The following is a 17502-nucleotide window of genomic DNA, read 5'->3' as shown; positions in this document are numbered from 1 at the left end:
GCCTAAGTCAGGCTGCAGGGAAGTGCCTCCCTCTGCTTGGGAGTCTCTTTGGATTATTTATACCTGTCTCTGGAAATTTCCACTACATACATGTGATGAAGTGGGTATTCACCCATGAAAGCTCATGCTCCAATACGTTTGTTAATCTATAAGGTGCCACAGAATCTTTGCCACTTTCATAGATCCAGACTAACACGGCTACCCCTCTGATCTTTGGATTAGGTGCCTGAACCATTTATTTATTCACAGTGGAACACCTTCAGCTGGAGAGACTGAAGGAACTCCACATCAGAATATCCCATAGCCAAGTAGTTAGAGCATGCACCCGAGAGGCAGCAGCTCCCACTTCAAATCCCTTCTCCTCCTCAGGCAGAGGGGGGACTTAAAGTGGGGGGAAGGTATTTCATATCCCAGGTGAGCATCCTAACCACCCTAAAAGTTATTAGGGAGCTGCTTGTTCCCCTGCTGCCCGTTATGTGCAAGCTTGCTTACAGGAATCAGATCTGGTAGGCGAGGCCTGAGCACGCTTACCATATCAGCATGCCATGCCAGCAACTTGGGCAGAGGAACATCTGTCTTCTTCTGTTTGTGCATTGTTCTGGGCTTAGGTGTCTGAATGCCTGCTGCGGGAATGCAGTGTGCATGCCCATAGGCAGAAACATAAGTGCCTCAGGAATTTTTACTCCAGAAATGTAGGTAACTAGTGACTTTAGGTGCCTACAGAGTTCAGAGCAGCTGAGCGACAGCTTTGTAAATCATAATTGGGCCTGATTCTGGGATTTAGGTGCCTAAAATGGCAGTTAGGTGCCTATGTCTTTTTGTGAATCTAGCTCATATTTGCTGCTCCCTTCCCCTGCTCTCCAAAACTCAACACGCATAGTTGTGCATGCAGAAGTTTAATTGCACATGAAAATTGGGCAGTAGCATATTCAACTACCCATTTGTGTGCACAGATTTGGATTCTGTGGACATGTTTTGCTTCTAGATCCATTTTGCCCAAACCAGGCCCTGTAAATGTTGAATGACACACAGGGTACATCCAGGAAATACACTCCATTATTAGGTATGTTCATAACTCTCATTTCCTTGGAGTCTGATCCAAAACCCCATCAATTTCAATGGGAGTCCTTCCATTCAGTTCAGTGGGCTTTCAATGAGGCCCTGGAAAGAACATCTCACTGAAAGATTCTACTGAGCTGCATACATGCACACAGTACTGGGACATGCATAGCAGCAGTGAAGGGGTATTTGCTTCTGTGTTTTTCTGATGCAGTTTTTTGCATGGGAGTAGAGGAATCAGCTGCAAATAGATGTTTAACTGAATGGCACTATATTTTATTTAGGACACTCTATTAATTTGCTTTCCATTAAGTACAGAGAAGGGTGAGAAAGAGGAACTGTACAGAACCATGATATTTCTTCCTTACTGAAAGATCATTGTTGTTTTATTTAAGTAATTGATAGTATGTATGTGATTATCAATGTGTGAAAGTAGTGCTGGACTGTAATTAAGAAAGTGGTGTATTATGCAACTTGAAATATTGATTTTGCTAACACATGGTCACGCTTCTTGAATTATTCATGATATCTCTCACATAATAAATTAAGGTATTGAAATATTTGCCTGTCTTTTTTTCTAAGAGGGAAAAGATTCATAGCAGCCCTTTGTGATACTGCATAAAATCATAAGTAGAGTAGGCTATAAAGTTTGGCTATGTAATTATAACCTTTGCAGTTCCAGAGTCCCCAGTTAATGATATATGATCATGAAGGAGTTTCTGAATTGGTTTGGTCTGCAGATATGTCAGTGTGCACCTTTGTTCTGTACAGCTTGAATATATGCACCAAAAAAAAATATGGACATCTGCATGCAGACTGAATTTATTTCCTACCAAAGGCACCGACTTTGTCCTTTCCCAGGGGTGTGTGTGCTTGACCCCTGTTCTGCCCCAGACCCCACCCCTACTCCACCAGGCCCCACCCCCTCTCCACCCCTTCCCCCAAAGCCCCACCCCGCCTACTTCTTCAAGCCCCGCCACATCCCGCTCCTCCTGTTCCCACCCCTGCCCTGCCTCTTCCCAGCCTGTTCTGCCCCTCCTCCAAGCACATCCCGCCCTCACTCTTTCCCCTACCCCCAGCACCTCCTGCACACTGCTAAACAGCTGATCCATGGTGGGTGCTGGGAGGGAGAGGGAAGCGCTGATTGGCAGAGCTGCTGGCAGGTGGGAGGCACTGGGGAGGAGGAGGAGAAGCTGATGGGGGGTTGCAGTGCATTTTTTTCCCCATGGGTGTTCCAGCCCTGGAAAACTCACAGCGTCAGCACCTAATAATAATATTCATAACAACAGAAATGTATAAAGTATCTTTCACCTCACTGGTTCCCGAAACACTGCACAAACTTTACAAAGACAAATAACCTTTCACTCACTGCTGAAATGCAGCCATCTTTGCAGTGTTTAACTACGCAGGCCCATATTCAGCCTGTATTGATATAGGATCTCAATCATAAAGTTCACGTGGTGGAGTTTGTATGAAGTATGTGAAGCAGCGTCAGCCTTCTCTTCATGTTTGTAATAGTGCAGCATTACCACCCACAAAAGGTGGGCAACATTGGCTGGGGAGTAGGGAGGTCTAGGGGAGCCAGGGCTGAGCTATGTCGGCACATTCCTACTGATTATGGGGTCACAAGTAGGAATTAAAGTTGTCATTCCAAGGGGAATCCTCTCTCTCATGCAGAGAGATGCCATTGAAATGGGCTTTTTGCCAGCGTCAGTGAATCTGGCTCACAGTCTGCCTGAGACAGGTACACATTAGATGGCAAAGGCTATTGAGCATAATAAGTAAATGTAGCCATAAACAGTCAGAGCAAAATTCAGATAATAATCTGAAGGAGTTTCAAAGCTGCTGCAATTTGCACCATCTTCTGAGCCCTCTCATCGTGGCAGTAATGCCAGCTCAAGCCAACTTAGGCACAGGATAAGGGGGGCAGAAGGTGATGTGTTACAGCATCTTAGAGTCCCTGCAGCTCACTCACCTTTCAGTTTGACCCTCAGACTGCTACAGTTAAAGAACAGATTATAAATCAGAGCGTAACAATTCATGTGATAATTCTGCCCGCCTGAGGATAGCCCTTCAGATGAAGATGAACAAGGGCACTAGGAAACATGGATATCCACCAAAAAGGTTGATCCTTGCTCTTGCAAAATATCAGGGTGTTAATACTCAACCTGTCTTATGAGAAAGTACAGTATTAAAACTCTCTTCCTCTGGAACTTATAGCTACAGTAGGATGAATGAGAACAGACTATCGTGGTTTTTGTGTCCTGTAAAGCAGTGAGCACTGGCTAATTTTTTCAAGCCGAGTGCCTAAAGTTAGGTCTTTAAATCCCTTGAGGCACCGGAATAAAAGTAGATAGATTTTCAATATTTCTGGAAAGTTGCAGCTCCCACTGACTTAGAAGTGCTCATCTCTTTTGGAAATCAGGCCACTTGTATCTAGATGCCGATATATGCATCTAGAAGCCCCACTTTAGACACCTAGTTTTAAAATTCTGACCACTCTTAAGAGTTATTCCTGGAGGTGCTTTTGCATTAGCAAAAACTCATTTTTTGATGTTTTTACTCTCAGCGGAACTGTTGAGCTACCAGCCGTATGGAGCTCTGTAGAATACAGAAAAGCTAGTGATTCCCAGCAGCTCAATGGGTAATGGAGGTTTGGGAGAAGAGTCTAAAAGTGGCAGCACATTAAGGGAATCATATTAATGGAGGGGAGGAGGATGCTGCATTATCTGTGGAGGAAAATTCATATTTTATCTTTCTTTTTCTGAAGATGGTAGTTACCCAAAAAAGATAACTTGTAGCATATATTCATCATTTTATAATTACCTGAAAATCAATGTAATACTTCACAATATCACTCACTATTTGAACCTTTGATATGCCCTATTCCAGCTACAGAGTCAAATTTATCCCAGGCAGATGGGCAAAACCAGGCCTGAATTTGCACCAAAGAATGAAGCTTGAAAAAAACTACATGTCTGTTAAATGTACACATGTGATAACAGGTATCTCTTGCAGACTTTCAAGACTAAGGTTAAGAGGACATTGTATATTATTGCTACTCAGACTTAAAGTTGGACTAAATGAAAAAATGAGACACTGGCATCTGAAATAGCATAAGGTGGGATCTAATGAATTTGAGTTTCAAGGGATGTATATGTATTATCACAATGAAGACGATTATTTACATATCTCAGATTTTTCTTTAGAATCTATCCCTGCTCTAGTAAAATGAAGGACCTTATTGGGCTCTGTGGAAAAGCCATCATCGCCTAATGAAAATAGTTCCATGGTACAGTACAATTTCTCCTGAACAGATGAAGAGATAAGGAAAGCTGTCCTCCCCCGCAGTGTCCCAGGATAGCATGGATCTCAGTCTTTTTGACTGATTCCAATTTTTCCAAGTGACCTGCATATATACTTGCATATATACCTCAGCTGGTTAGCAGCTAGAATTCTGTGCTTCTAATAAAACCTTAGACTTCTTAAAGAAAAATAATATAGGGTTTAGTTAAAAAAAAGAGGAAGAAAATAGTTTGCAATCATTTTCCCAGTACAGAAATCTGATAACCCCTTTTCTGCTAACTCTTATTCAGCCTTTTGGGGTCAATTCAGATGTGCCAGTAGCATCTTGTACTGGCTCATTTGGCAGTAGGCTAGATGTAATAGGGTCTTTATGAGACCGTGTGCCTGCTAAGGAATGGATTCCTGTTTGGTCCTATGGTGACTTACCATCTCTGTAAAAATGAAAAATTACATGAATGGAGTGAAGTTGGGGTAAGACACAACTGAATTCTAGATTATCCAACTCTCTCAGATTGCTATATTTTTTCATTTAATTAACATCTCTCTTTACGGAACTGGCAGCATAGGCTGATGGGTACACACGTGTTCTGTTGCAATATACTATTTTAACAACATTTAGTTTCACAACACAGTTTCATTTTGGCATAAAAAGAGGAAGAAAGAGTCTAATATGGTGTGGGTCTAATAAGTCAGTTATAAAACCTCCAAATCTCCCAGGGACTTCCCTTTAATTCTTCTGAGTAATGGAGAGTGAGAAACAAAATACATGTCAACTTTGCAATGTAAAAAAAGCTACATACAAGTGAGCTTTTAAACTGTCTGGAAGAGCTACAATTTTTCTCTGCATGGTCATCTGCTGTTGTGTATCTTCTGTCTCAGGAAAGCAGCTGAGCTCTTGAAGGTAAGAACTAAAACACAGTATACACTGTTCAATTCTCTGTAAATATTTTTCTTGCCTCTACACTTGGCTTGTTAGTGTCTGATTGGCAATCACATTGGTAAAATCCAGATAATCTTTGTCTGATTGGCATGTAGGCAGTGTAGTTTTTCAAGGATTTTACATAGCCTTTGTGAATTTCCACATGCAATTTCTGGTTCCTTCAGAAATGGTAAGTATATTACAAACTCCAGTCTAGTGTATCTGCCTCCAGAACCATGAATCACAATAGTTAGTCTTTGATGTGGCTTAAGGATATGAAAACATAGTCACTCAGATCCTGTGCGGGCTCTTGGTACATGACTAGGGCTCTAGGCACTACCATAATACAAGTAATAAAATAATAATAATCTACATTATGTAATACTTTTAAAGCAAGTGTAATTGAATGTGCTGCTTTTATGCAGGTTATACCATTTTTCATTGATGTGTGTGTATGAGTTAGGAAGTTATCCAAGCGACAGCTTAGAGGTAGAGTACTGGATATGCAGATTGTTTTCCCCAAGTAAAAAATGGATATTGTATATCTGTGTCAAAAGGTTTAGAATTTTTCTGAGCTATCCCTGGGGGGAGGGATAGCTCAGTGGTTTGAGCATTGGTCTGTTAAACCCAGGGTTGTGAGTTTAATCCTTGAGAGGACCACATAGGGATCTAGGGCAAAAATTGGTCCTGCTAGTGAAGGCAGGGGGCTGGACTCAATGACCTTTCAAGGTCCCTTCCAGTTCTAGGAGATTGGTATATCTCCAATTATTACCTAACCCAATTATGGTTAAAATAAATATTACCCATAGGACCTATAATCCTTGCATTTTCTAGACTCACAGCAAATTCAGGAGTGCACACGCACACAAATGCACACACACACACTCTCTCCTTCTCTCTTACATTTAGTCCCCAGCAGATGTAACTCTTTCATTCCATGGTCAGATTCATGCACTCTCCTACTGTTCACTTTTCATAAAATGGCAATAGTTTCAATAACAATGTACTGTAGCTCTTTCTCTGTCCCCCACTCCTAGTAAGTGTAACACTTTCAGTGACAAGAGCACATCAATCCATTTTCCCCTGCTCCAATTACTTCAGATGCAAAATATTAATGAATTGTCACAACATGGATACAGCTTTAAAAGGCACATACAAAATCCACAAAGTTAAGACCGACTAAACAGAGATTTAAATTTGCTTATAAGAGAGACATGTTGATGTGTAGAAACAAAGATTTTATCACTCTAAATTGTCTAGTACAGGGGTACTCAAACTGCGGGTTGCCAGTGGGTTTTAATGGGGTCGCCAGTGCTGGTGTCAGACTTTCTGGGGCCTGGGCCGGAGCTGAAGCCTGAGCCCCACTGCCCAAAGCTAAAGCCAGAGCCCTATGGCCTGGAGTTGAAGCGGTGCTCAGGTTTCGGTTTCAGCCCTGGGCAGCAGGGTTCAGATTACAGACCCCCTGTCTGGGGCTGAAACCTTTGGGCTTCGGCTTCACACTAGTGGATTTAGTTACAGGTAGGTTGTGCCATGATTGCCCATTATGGAATTTTGGGGGGTTTTTTGCACCTTCCTCTGAAGCATCTGGTATTGACCACTGTCAGAGACAGGTTAATGGATTAGAGACAGCAACTGCCCAATCCAGCATGTCAATTCCTATGTTCCTTTGTACCCCCTTTGTGTAGGCAAATGCATGTTTTGTATAATTTAGGCAGCTAGTTTGGAAGATTTGGCCCATATAATTGTAATCTAGACGAGGAGAAGATTCAGAGGAATCATGATCACAGCTGGCAAACACCCTCAAGAAAGTTATACACAAGGGAAGGAAATAACTCCTAGCTTTAGGTGGCAGTAGGCAAAGGAGATCTTGTCTGAGGCTAATGAAGACAAGTGTTTATTTGCTATTTGGAAAGGTTCTTAGCAGTATAATGAACTCCCAATAGAAGGACTTGAGGCACAGTCACTGTAAATATTTAAAAACAGCTTGTGATGGGTCGGATCACAGAACCCCCCCTGGGAGCTGCCAGCAGATGTGCCAAGACTACTTCTGCCCCTGCTTTCCTGACCTGGCAGTTTAGGATTTCAGTGCCCTGCCTGGTTTGAGCCAGACCCGCTAGCCTGCTGCAAACCCAGACCCAGGTCTGAACCACATCCCCTAATAGCTGTAGGCTTCCCTGAAAGCAGCTAACAGAAGTGTTCCTGTCTTTAACACTCAAATGCCCAACTCCCAATGGGGTTGAACCCCAAATAAATCAATTTTACCCCGTATAAAGCTTATACAGGGTAAACTCAAATTGTTTGCCCTATATAACACTGATAGAGAGATATGCACAGATGCTTGCTCCCCCAAGGTATTAATACATACTCCGAGTTATTAATAAGTAAAAAGTGATTTTATTAAATACAGAAAGTAGGATTTAAGTGGTTCCAAGTAGTAACAGACAGAACAAAGTAAGTCACCAAACAAAATAAAATAAAACCTGCAAATCTATGTCTAATCAAACTGAACACAGATAATCTCACCCTCAGAGATGTTTCAGTAAATTTTTTCCTCAGACTGGACACCTTCCAGGCCTGGGCACAATTCTTTCCCCTGGCTCTTGTTCCAGCTCAGGTGGTAGCTAGGGGATTCTTCATGATGGCTCTCCCCTTTGTTCTTTTCCACCCATTTATATATCTTTTGCATAAGGCGGGAATACTTTGTCCCTCTCTGGGGTCCCACCCGCTCCTTCTCACTGGAAAGCCCCAGGTTAAAGATGGATTCCAGTTCAGGTGACATGATGACATGTCACTGTAAGACTTCAAGCCTTCATTCCTCCCAGCCTGACTCACAGGAAGGCTTGCCTGCAAACAGAGCCATCCACAGTCAATTGTCCTGGTTGATGGGAGCCATCAAGATTCCAAACCACCGTTAATGGCCCACACTTTGCTTAATTACAATAGGCCCTCAGAGTTATATTTCATAGTTCTAGTTTCAGATAAAAGAATGATACATTTATACAAATAGGAAGACCACACTCAGTAGATTATAAACTTTGTAATGATACCTTACAAGAGACCTTTTGCATGAAGCATATTCCAGTTACATTATATTCACTCATTAGCATATATTTATAAAATCATATAGAGTGCAACATCAGACAGCTTTGCTATAGGGCTTTTCAGATGCAGAGTCTTGCAAAATGCAATTTAGAGTGGATGGCCCAGGGAACCTTTTCTGACCTGAAATAAAGACTAAATTGGACAAAAAGGTGTAGGGGACTGGAAACTTATTGGGGTTCTCCATGGACAATTTGTACAAGACTGTTCCATTGTGTACATGTTGGGCGGTGGCAGGGGGCAAGTTACTCCTCATCAAATGAGCAGGGCTTAAATTCTCATAGAGTATTTCCCAGAGCTCCCTGGGGCTCAGGGCTTCTGTCCTGTGGGTTTGAAAATATTGATCAGAGCTTTGCTCTGGACAGCTCCAGCTGAATTTAAGCCATGAGCAGGAGGTTCAGTTTCCTAAATCTGGGGATGACAGGGAATCCACCACAGGCATGGCCATCTTCATGGAAATCTTATGGCTCCGCCCTCTTTCCTGGCTCTTCCTAGCCCCCTATGGATCCTGCCAGTGAGGCCTCCACAGATACTGCACTGTCAGGGCTCCACTTCCAGCTATAGCTCCTCAAGACGGGAGTAGGAAGTAAGAGTGCCATAAGGCATAAAGTTAATACTGATTGTCACTATAACTTTTGTATAAACTCCCCATAGGGTGGGCCTTGGCTCTACATCCTCCCATCCCCCCACCAGGATCCCAGACCTCGTGGAAGGGCTTCTCTGAATCCTAGGGGGTGGGAGAGGATTTCCTGAAAGGGATCCATAGGATTTTCATTCCCCGCCCCACACCCATGAAGGGAGAAGGGATTATTTGCACCTATGATTCTAGGAAGCTTTGTGTATGTATAGGGATCACATACAAAGCTGAACTCCAGAGACGGAGCAGCACACCTGTAACGTTATTTAGGACCGTACTTTGGGACCTTGCATGCCCAAATGTATTTGCGTCTGTCCCTTTCTAAAAGCCCCATCCTACATATCCTTTTGCCCACTAGCTGTACTACATTCCTTTCACTTTCTCTAGCAATCCTCCACCTCACTCAGGCTTTTCAGGGGACAAGCAGATTTTATTATTACTCTTCTTATATATATATATTGCTCCAGGCTCTTGCTTAGCCTAGGCCGGGCAGTCAGTTCAATTCTATGTAGCTATATAGCTTCTCTATCAGCTGTGCACTGGGCTCTTTGTACACACATTGCCATCATCTCCAAGCAGTGGATCTGCCAGTCTGACAAAGCCTATGATATTTCTGGGTTCTGGGCATTTGCGCAGAGACTCACTGTAGTCACACTAACGCTAGCAGCATAGATCAAGGGTCGACTCTTCTCTCCACTGAAATATAGAAAATACCCAGGTTAAGGCATATGCCAGGGATTTGGTTTTAAAAACCGAAACGATAAAGGTAATAAAGAATTTATAACAGGCAGTACTTCTTTTATTCCCCCCAGTGCAAGCTATGCTAGTATTCCTTTAGAATTTACTCAATCACCATATTAAAAAATAACAACCAAGCAAGGGAAAAGTCCAGCAGCCCTGTCTCAGGCAAAACACATCAAGAGTAAAGACTGTGAACTAGGCCATCTGCTCTCTCTGTCCCCCATGGAATGAAACATCCATGTGCATTTTTCAAGGGAGGACAGGAGAAAAATGGACTGATCTAAAGGAGCATGAAATTCTCATCGCTCCAACTCTGTGGAATCTCTTATACATGATCTCTGTGCATGTGGTGTGCATGTGTATTGGAGGCAGGAGAAAGTGGAACTGGGAATAACTGTTCTTCCCTTACCAAAGAAAAAGCACCTGCAGGAAATAATACTGACCCTTTCCACATGCAAATTCCCTCTGTGTGGCCAGTTGCCAGTAGTGAGACTATGGAAACCTGCCTCTAGCTGAACTGATGGGCAGAAGATGTAGGGGATAATGTGAATGTATTGAGCTTCTGTGTAAATGTCCAGCCCCTCAGAATTGCCACTCACCTCAGCACGATTTCGCTTGAAGATCTGGGAACATCTGCAGGCTGAAAGGGAAACAATCCTCTACAGAGCAAGAGGGTAAAGCCCACTCAGCCAACTAGATTTTTCCAAGTACTCTGTGGGTCTGAACTTGCTCAGTTTCATGACTTTTCTGGGTTCCCCCCCCTCAACACTGGGTGTGATCTAACCCTGAAAATAAGAACTACAGAATTTGGCCAAAGAAATGAAACCAGCAGTTTCAATTCCCTGCTACATCACTTTGTGATAGAAGAATGGTACATCTGGCAGCTGGGAAAACAATGATGACACATGCTGCAAAAACTGGGCACAGACTATGTACAATTATTAGAAATGGGATAAATCATGTAATATAGTTTTACTTGTTTCTCAATATTTACACCAAAAATAAGTATATGGGTCAGTATCACAATAATTCCACCTTTGCGCTGACCAAAGTTAAAGCCAACACACTACTCTTTCCTGTGAAAGACTATAGGAGAGAACTATTTTGGCATCTCCTCCTGCTATGAGGGAAGCAGAATTCATCTGGCATCTGCAATAGATTTTCATGGCTCTCTTAGTGTGGCTAATAAATAAAGTATACCAGCAGCAACTAATCCTAAGGGCAATTAAACCCCTGGTAGGGTTTCTGTAGCTGTTTAAAAGGAAGGGATGCTAGAAACCAGTCATCTGAGCAGGCAAGGTGTCCTCTTGGGAAAGAGATCTCCCCCTCTCTGGAACCCTCCATGGACACGAGACCATGTCTCTTCCTGTGTTTTGCTAACCACAGTTTCTGCAGTCACAGGGCTGTGGTAAACATGGAGTTGCCACAGGAAGAGAGGACAGGCAGGACCCAGAGTCCCTAACATATGTATGTAGATATTATCTCCACACATCGATTATTTTCTGAGAGGCCCTGGGTGAATTGCTTTCTCCTCCCTGCTAACTCAGAATGGGTTCTTGCTCTGATGGGCCTGTTCTCTCCTGCTGACAGCTCCTTTCTTCCCCAGTTTCAGAGGATGGTTCCATAGCCAGGACCAGGACTTTGTCCAATATGTATTGCAACATTTTGAAATGGCTGCTGTAATGCAAGGAATGGCTTTTGGAGGAGGTGAAAGCCCTATCACACCTACCAATAATGAGCGACAACCACAGAGTTGGCATGTAGTATCCCATGTGCCACATAATGATACTCCCTTTCCTTTCACAGTTTGTATAAGCATTTTCCAGTCACTTGTGTGCTCTCAGTTCTGGTATTCTGAAACAGTCAAACTGAGAAATATCTATAACAAGTGTTCCTGCCTGCAGAGACAATATCTGTGCCTATTACATTTTATAATTGGATTAAATGTTAAATGAAGAGTTCTACACACTACTAAAATGAAGACTTTAATTTCTCACCAATCACTTGGTAGTTTTGTGATAAAAATGATTTGAACATGTGAAATCTGCTTGGTAAAACTCAACTTCCTCTTTGCTATACCATGTTAGACTGGTCTAGGACCCCTTTCTTACAGGATATTTTCCTGCCACTGGTTTAGAAAAACTGATGTATAATTATGAATAATTATACTGAAATTGAATGATCAGAGTGCAGGGATGCTGAACATTTGCTGATGCATAGCGATGCATGTGTCTCCCGGTTACGCAGTACTATGCACTCTGACTGGTTTCTAAGTGTCTGATTTCAATAATCATTGTATGGCTATTTTTCTGTAACTATACTGAGTGGCCTAAATTCTTAAAACTAGCCAATGATTTGGGAGCCTTGATTTCTGGGTGTCTGATTGAGATAGTGTGACCTCGTTTCCAGAACTGCTGAACATCCAAAACTCCAACCGAAGGAGCTGTGGATACTGAGAATGTCTGAGAACCAGGCCCTAGCTGTCTCAGTCTGGGAACTCAAAGTGAGCATTCGGACTGGCTGATAACCATTATTAGCCAGTCCAAGTACGGAAATTTGTATAATCACTATATGGTGGGAGTTTTTAAATTAAAAAGCAACCACGAAAATAACAATTATTCAGCCTGAGAAGAAGGAAGAAGTTACACTCAGAACATGAATCTGAGATCCACCTTTTCCAACTGTGGCATGTGAAGGCCACCAAGTTTTGGAATAAATCTCATAGCTTGAATGTGCATGGAGAATGGGAAAAAAAATCACCTTTTATGGCCGCCTGTTGAAATCAATACACTTTCTGCAGAAACCACATAGATATAAACCACAAGCCATTGCACAAACTACCCTTATAAAACAAAAACACAGTATACTGCATGTGGTAGTGTGCATAAAATTATTTTATGTGACTGGTCTAACATAGAGGTTCTCAAACTGGGAGTCAGGACCTCTCAGGGGGTCGCGAGCTATCAGCCTCCACCCCAAACCCCGCTTTGCATCCAGCATTTATAATGGTGTTAAATATATTTAAAAGTGTTTTTAATTTATAAGAGGGGGGGCTCACACTCAGAGGCTTGCTATTTGAAAGGGACCACCTGTACAAAAGTTTGAGAACTAGCCACTCACTGCATTAACTCAAGCCATTTAAAAAGTGATAAACTCTCATGCTAATAGCCTGATCTAAAGCTAATCTATATGCAAACAATAACAGATTTTCAGGGGGAACATAATCAATACAAAAGTCTTTTTACAAACAAATGAACTATTTTCCTTTTCTTGTTGTTTTTCTGTTCCATCTTCCTATTTGTTTATTCCTCATAACGATGATCTAATTTAATCTTTGATGTCTCATTTCCTCTTTTTTCAAGAATGTTGTCAGAAGGGTATCTTTGTGCAATCCCCTATTTCTGTGACGACTTCTTGAGTTCCAAGCTCTACAGAAAGCAAGCAGCAGAGGAGAAGATGCATGAGATGAGCTCCATGTGTGGCTTTACCTATTCCTCCATGGATGAAACAAAAGGCAGAAGTCTCTTTCAGAGGTGCAGGACTGTGGGCAAGTTCTTTTCTTCAGTCCATTCCAAAGGAAGCAAACACAATGGAAGACAGAAAGAGACTTTACTGCAGGTTATTCAGAGCACAGAGTTTGAAAGGCAAACATCTCCAGTTGGGGATATGTCTGGAGGATCCACAAGTAGAGATACCTACCTGGTTCCTTCTTCCTGTAAAAGCATTTGCAAGAATTACAATGATTTGCACATTGCTGGTGGCCATGTGATGCCTATCAGCTCAGTAACAACAGATTTTACCTGTGACAGTGGGATAGGCCCATTTTTGGAGTCATCAGAGATTCCTCCGCCTATGGAATCCATGAGGATGCCACCCAATGACCTCATTCGCAAGCCCGTCCAAGGGTACTCGTCATGCTGGCGAGTGACCAGCATAATGCAACACCAGCAGCCCCTCTCCAATTCAATACTGAATGACTACCTAGAGCAGAAAGTGGTGGAGCTGTACAAGCAGTATATCATGGACAGCATGGTCAACAGTGCATCCCCCACTCAGATCCTGGCCTCTGAGCTCATCATGACCAACGTAGACCAAATCAGCATGCAGCTATCACGAGAGAGGAATATGGAGACCACCAAGGCCAAAGACATGGTCATTAACTGCCTGTTACGACTGGCCAGTGGAAAAGTATCTAGTGAAATAAGCACCCCTAGTCTGCAAATTTCTCAATAAAGCAGCATCAGTATGTAGACTGGTGGCATTAAGGTGCTCTGCAGCTAGAAAGCTCACAGGTTTTGTAAATACAAATGTAAAGTTCTCAGTTTAGTACTTTTCTGGTATCATTGAATTAAACCCTGTTATAGCGAATAGTACTGTTATTTGACCAATTTTTGTTGGCCAAAGAGAAAAGCTTTCGAGCTACACAGATCTGGTCCTGAAGAAGAGCTCTGTGTAGCTTGAAAGCTTGGCTCTTTCACCAACCCAAGCTGGTCCCATAAAAGATATTACCTCACCCACCTTGTCTCACTAATATCCTAGGACCCACAAGGCTACAACAACACTGCAAACATTATTGTTATTTATAATTTGTACTGTCGTTGCACCCAGGACCCCCAGTCCTGCTAAGCTCTCCCTCCTGCTTGGAATCTGCCGTTCTATCATTTGTAGGGCCCTACCAAATTCACGGTCCATTTTGGTCAATTTCATGGTCGTAGGGTTTTAAAAATAGTACATTTCATTATTTCAGCTATTTCAAGGTGAAATTTCATGGTGTTGTAATTGTAGGGGTCCTGACCCAAAAAGGAGTTGTGGGGAGGTCGCAATATTACTGTTGGGGGCGGGAGGTTGCAGTACTGCCACCCATACTTCTGCACTGTGGCTGGTGGCGGCACAGCCTTCAGAGCTTGGCAGCTGGAGAGCGGCAGCTGCTGGCCCGGAGCCCAACTCTGAAGGCAGAGCCACCACTAGCAGCAATGTAGATGTAAGGATGGCACGGTATGGTATTGCCACCCTTACTTCTATGCTGCTGCCTGCAGAGCTGGGCCCGCAGTCAGCAGCTGCCACTCTCCGACTGCCCAGCTCTGAAGGCAGCAGCGCAGAAGTAAGGGTGGCAGGCAGGGGCGGCTCCAGGCCCCAGCACGCCAAGTGCGTGCTTGGGGCGGCATGCCACGGGGGGCGCTCTGCCGGTCGCCGGGAGGGCGGCAGGTGGCTCCGGTGGACCTCCCGCAGACGTACCTGCGGAGGGTCCGCTGGTCCTGCGGCTCCGGTGGACCTCCTGCAGGCATGCCTGCGGATGCTCCACAGAGGCCGCGGGACCAACGGACCCTCCGCAGGTACATCTGCGGGAGGTCCACCGGAGCCACCTGCCGCCCTCCCGGCGACCCGCGGCGTGCCACTGTGCTTGGGGCGGTGAAATGGCTAGAGCCGCCCCTGGTGGCATGGGATGGTGTGGTATTGCCACCCTTACTTCTGCGCTGCTGCTGGCTGGGCACTGCCTTCAGAGCTGGGTACTTGCCATCAGCCACCACTCTCTGAACACCCAGCTCTGAAGGCAGTGGAGAAGTGAGGGTGGCAATACTGCAATCCCCCTAAAATAACCTTGTAACCCTCCTGCAGCTCCCTTTTAGATCAGGATCCCCAATTTGAGAAATGCTGGTCTTCCCAGTGAAATCTGTATAGCATAGGGTAAAAGCACACAAAAGACCAGATTTCATGACGAGAGACCAGGTTTCATGGTCCGTGACGCGTTTTTCATGGCTGTGAATTTGGCAGGGCTCTAATCATTTGTACAAGTGTGAACCTCAGTCTTCCTCCCAAACACAGCTGGCTGTGTCCAGATCTCGCAACTATGACTAATCTCTATTGTCTGCCCCAACTCTATCCATCCCCTTACTTTCTTTGTTTCGCCACCTTCCCTGCCCACTATCCCTCAGATCCAATCTAAGGTCCATTCTGAGCCAAGTAGGTTCCCCAAGTGTGTGTATAAATTTGTTTTTCTCTGAACTGAACCTTTAAAAAGAACTGGGAAAAGTGATCTGCAGTCACCTGCAGACACTGGGTTTTTTTTTTGCCAGCTAGCTAGATACAATGCAGCTTGGGGAATAGAAGTGCTTTAGAAAACACAGCACTCTACCACTTCAGCTAAAAGAGAATCTTCCTTAACTTCCTCTTTTTAGGCTGTTTAATGAATATTTTCTTATGAATCAAGTGGTGTAGGGTATTGAAGGGAGCAGAAAATCGGATTCATCATAGTTGGGAGAATTCCAAGCTGCACACTAAAGGCCTGACCCATTGAAGGTAACGGGACTATTTCCACTGAATGCTTGAGGAAGTCTAAATATCCCACCTAATAGTGGGCAGCAGTACATGTACGCAGCAAGCAGTACATTAAAGTTTGGGCTTGTTCTTATTTGTTCCTAATTAACTTGTTTATTCAGAATAGTTTCCCTTGCTGTGATCACTGTCATGCACCTCAGATCACAGAGCCTGGCTACTGATGTACTCTTATAAGTCCTTCCCACCCCCCAGACTTGCATTCACATTTTTTAGACTCAGTTCTTTGTGGAAGGCACTATCTCCTATTATGAGTTTGTACAATAGCAAGCATGATGGGGGGCCAGCCCCTCTGTGTGCTACTGTAATACGATAAATTATTAATAAACATCCACCAGGTATTTTTGCTTTGGCAATTCGTTAGAGTTTAATAGTTGCCTTTGCATCTCTCTTGGTGGGATCTTTTTTACTTTCATCTGTACAGGTTTTTTTTTATCAGCATGTAACATTTAAAAAAAATAAACATGTTACTGTACTTGAAACTTCATTTTGTTGCCGCTCTCTTGTGACAAATTGCTTAGTGATAACATGTATACTTCTCTACTGTGTGATAATTTCAGGATGAAATGAATATTTGAAGTAAAAATTGTTGAAATTTGTAGATTTCTAATACCTTTGAAGTGAGGGCCCCATTCAAATACAGGGGCGTTATATCTTGTTGTCATAGCAACCTACTATAATACTATTATGCAGCAAATCAGGAAAGGTAATCTTTCCTTTGTTACAGTTCAGGATACTTCAATGATCAAATGCAATTTACAAATAGAAATGATGCTATTTTCCAACCAAGAAACACATTTTCACGGTAGCATGTAGAGAGTTATGCAACATCAGTTAACAATAAACATCTCTTCAAATTCTTTATGGTCTTCTTTAAACCTGCCCAGAAGAATATGGATATGCTAGGCCCTTTAGAAGCTATTTGCGAATAGCATGTGGAGCACCACTAGAGTAAGTGAATAATGCAATTTTTTTTTAAACAGATATGCGTTTAGATTTTTAAATAAGTTTAGTTTGACCATACTTGTACCCTGTTTTGGTTGCTTTCTGCTAACATTCAAATGATTGCGTTTTACTGACACAAATGTTAATAGAAAATGAATTGCAAAGTCAGAGGCATGAATATTCTTGCCCAAAGTGCTTGCATCCTCATCAAGGCACTGAAATTGTTCCTTGCAAACACTCAGCTCCAAGCGTAGCATTTGCTGTGTGGCTTGTGATCACACAATTGACATTTTAATCAGCTGATTCTCATAAGTCCACAACTTGATTTATTTTTCCTTAATGGTGGGCACTTGATTAGCAAGTACAGTAAATTTGTTTTAAAAAGTGTTTCCACTGAGTCATGTAGCATGGCAGGTATCCCCCCGATTCCTGAGATGCAACTGTAACTAGCTATAGTGAGAGG

General features: G+C 43.1%; 1 protein-coding gene across 2 annotated transcripts in view; it reads left to right on the top strand.

The window, feature by feature from the left end:
* The first annotated feature begins 5024 nt into the window (after positions 1-5024).
* Positions 5025-17502, top strand: part of TASL (TLR adaptor interacting with endolysosomal SLC15A4) — a 70073-nt gene continuing 57595 nt past the window's right edge. The window contains exons 1-2 of one of the 2 annotated variants that reach the window (XM_039491150.1): positions 5025-5266; positions 13124-14271. In XM_039491150.1, the coding sequence (XP_039347084.1) occupies positions 13125-13994 (870 nt within the window). In that variant the 5' untranslated portion in view covers positions 5025-5266; position 13124 and the 3' untranslated portion in view covers positions 13995-14271. Of the gene's footprint in view, positions 5267-13123; positions 14272-17502 lie in introns of those variants that run through there. The other variant, XR_005585426.1, reaches the window with a different exon arrangement.

The sequence above is a fragment of the Mauremys reevesii genome, linkage group 1 (assembly GCF_016161935.1).
Source record: "Mauremys reevesii isolate NIE-2019 linkage group 1, ASM1616193v1, whole genome shotgun sequence".
Lineage (NCBI taxonomy): Eukaryota > Metazoa > Chordata > Testudines > Geoemydidae > Mauremys > Mauremys reevesii.
The sequence above is the reverse complement of the archived record's forward strand: the minus strand, read 5'-3'. Positions and strand labels throughout refer to the sequence as shown.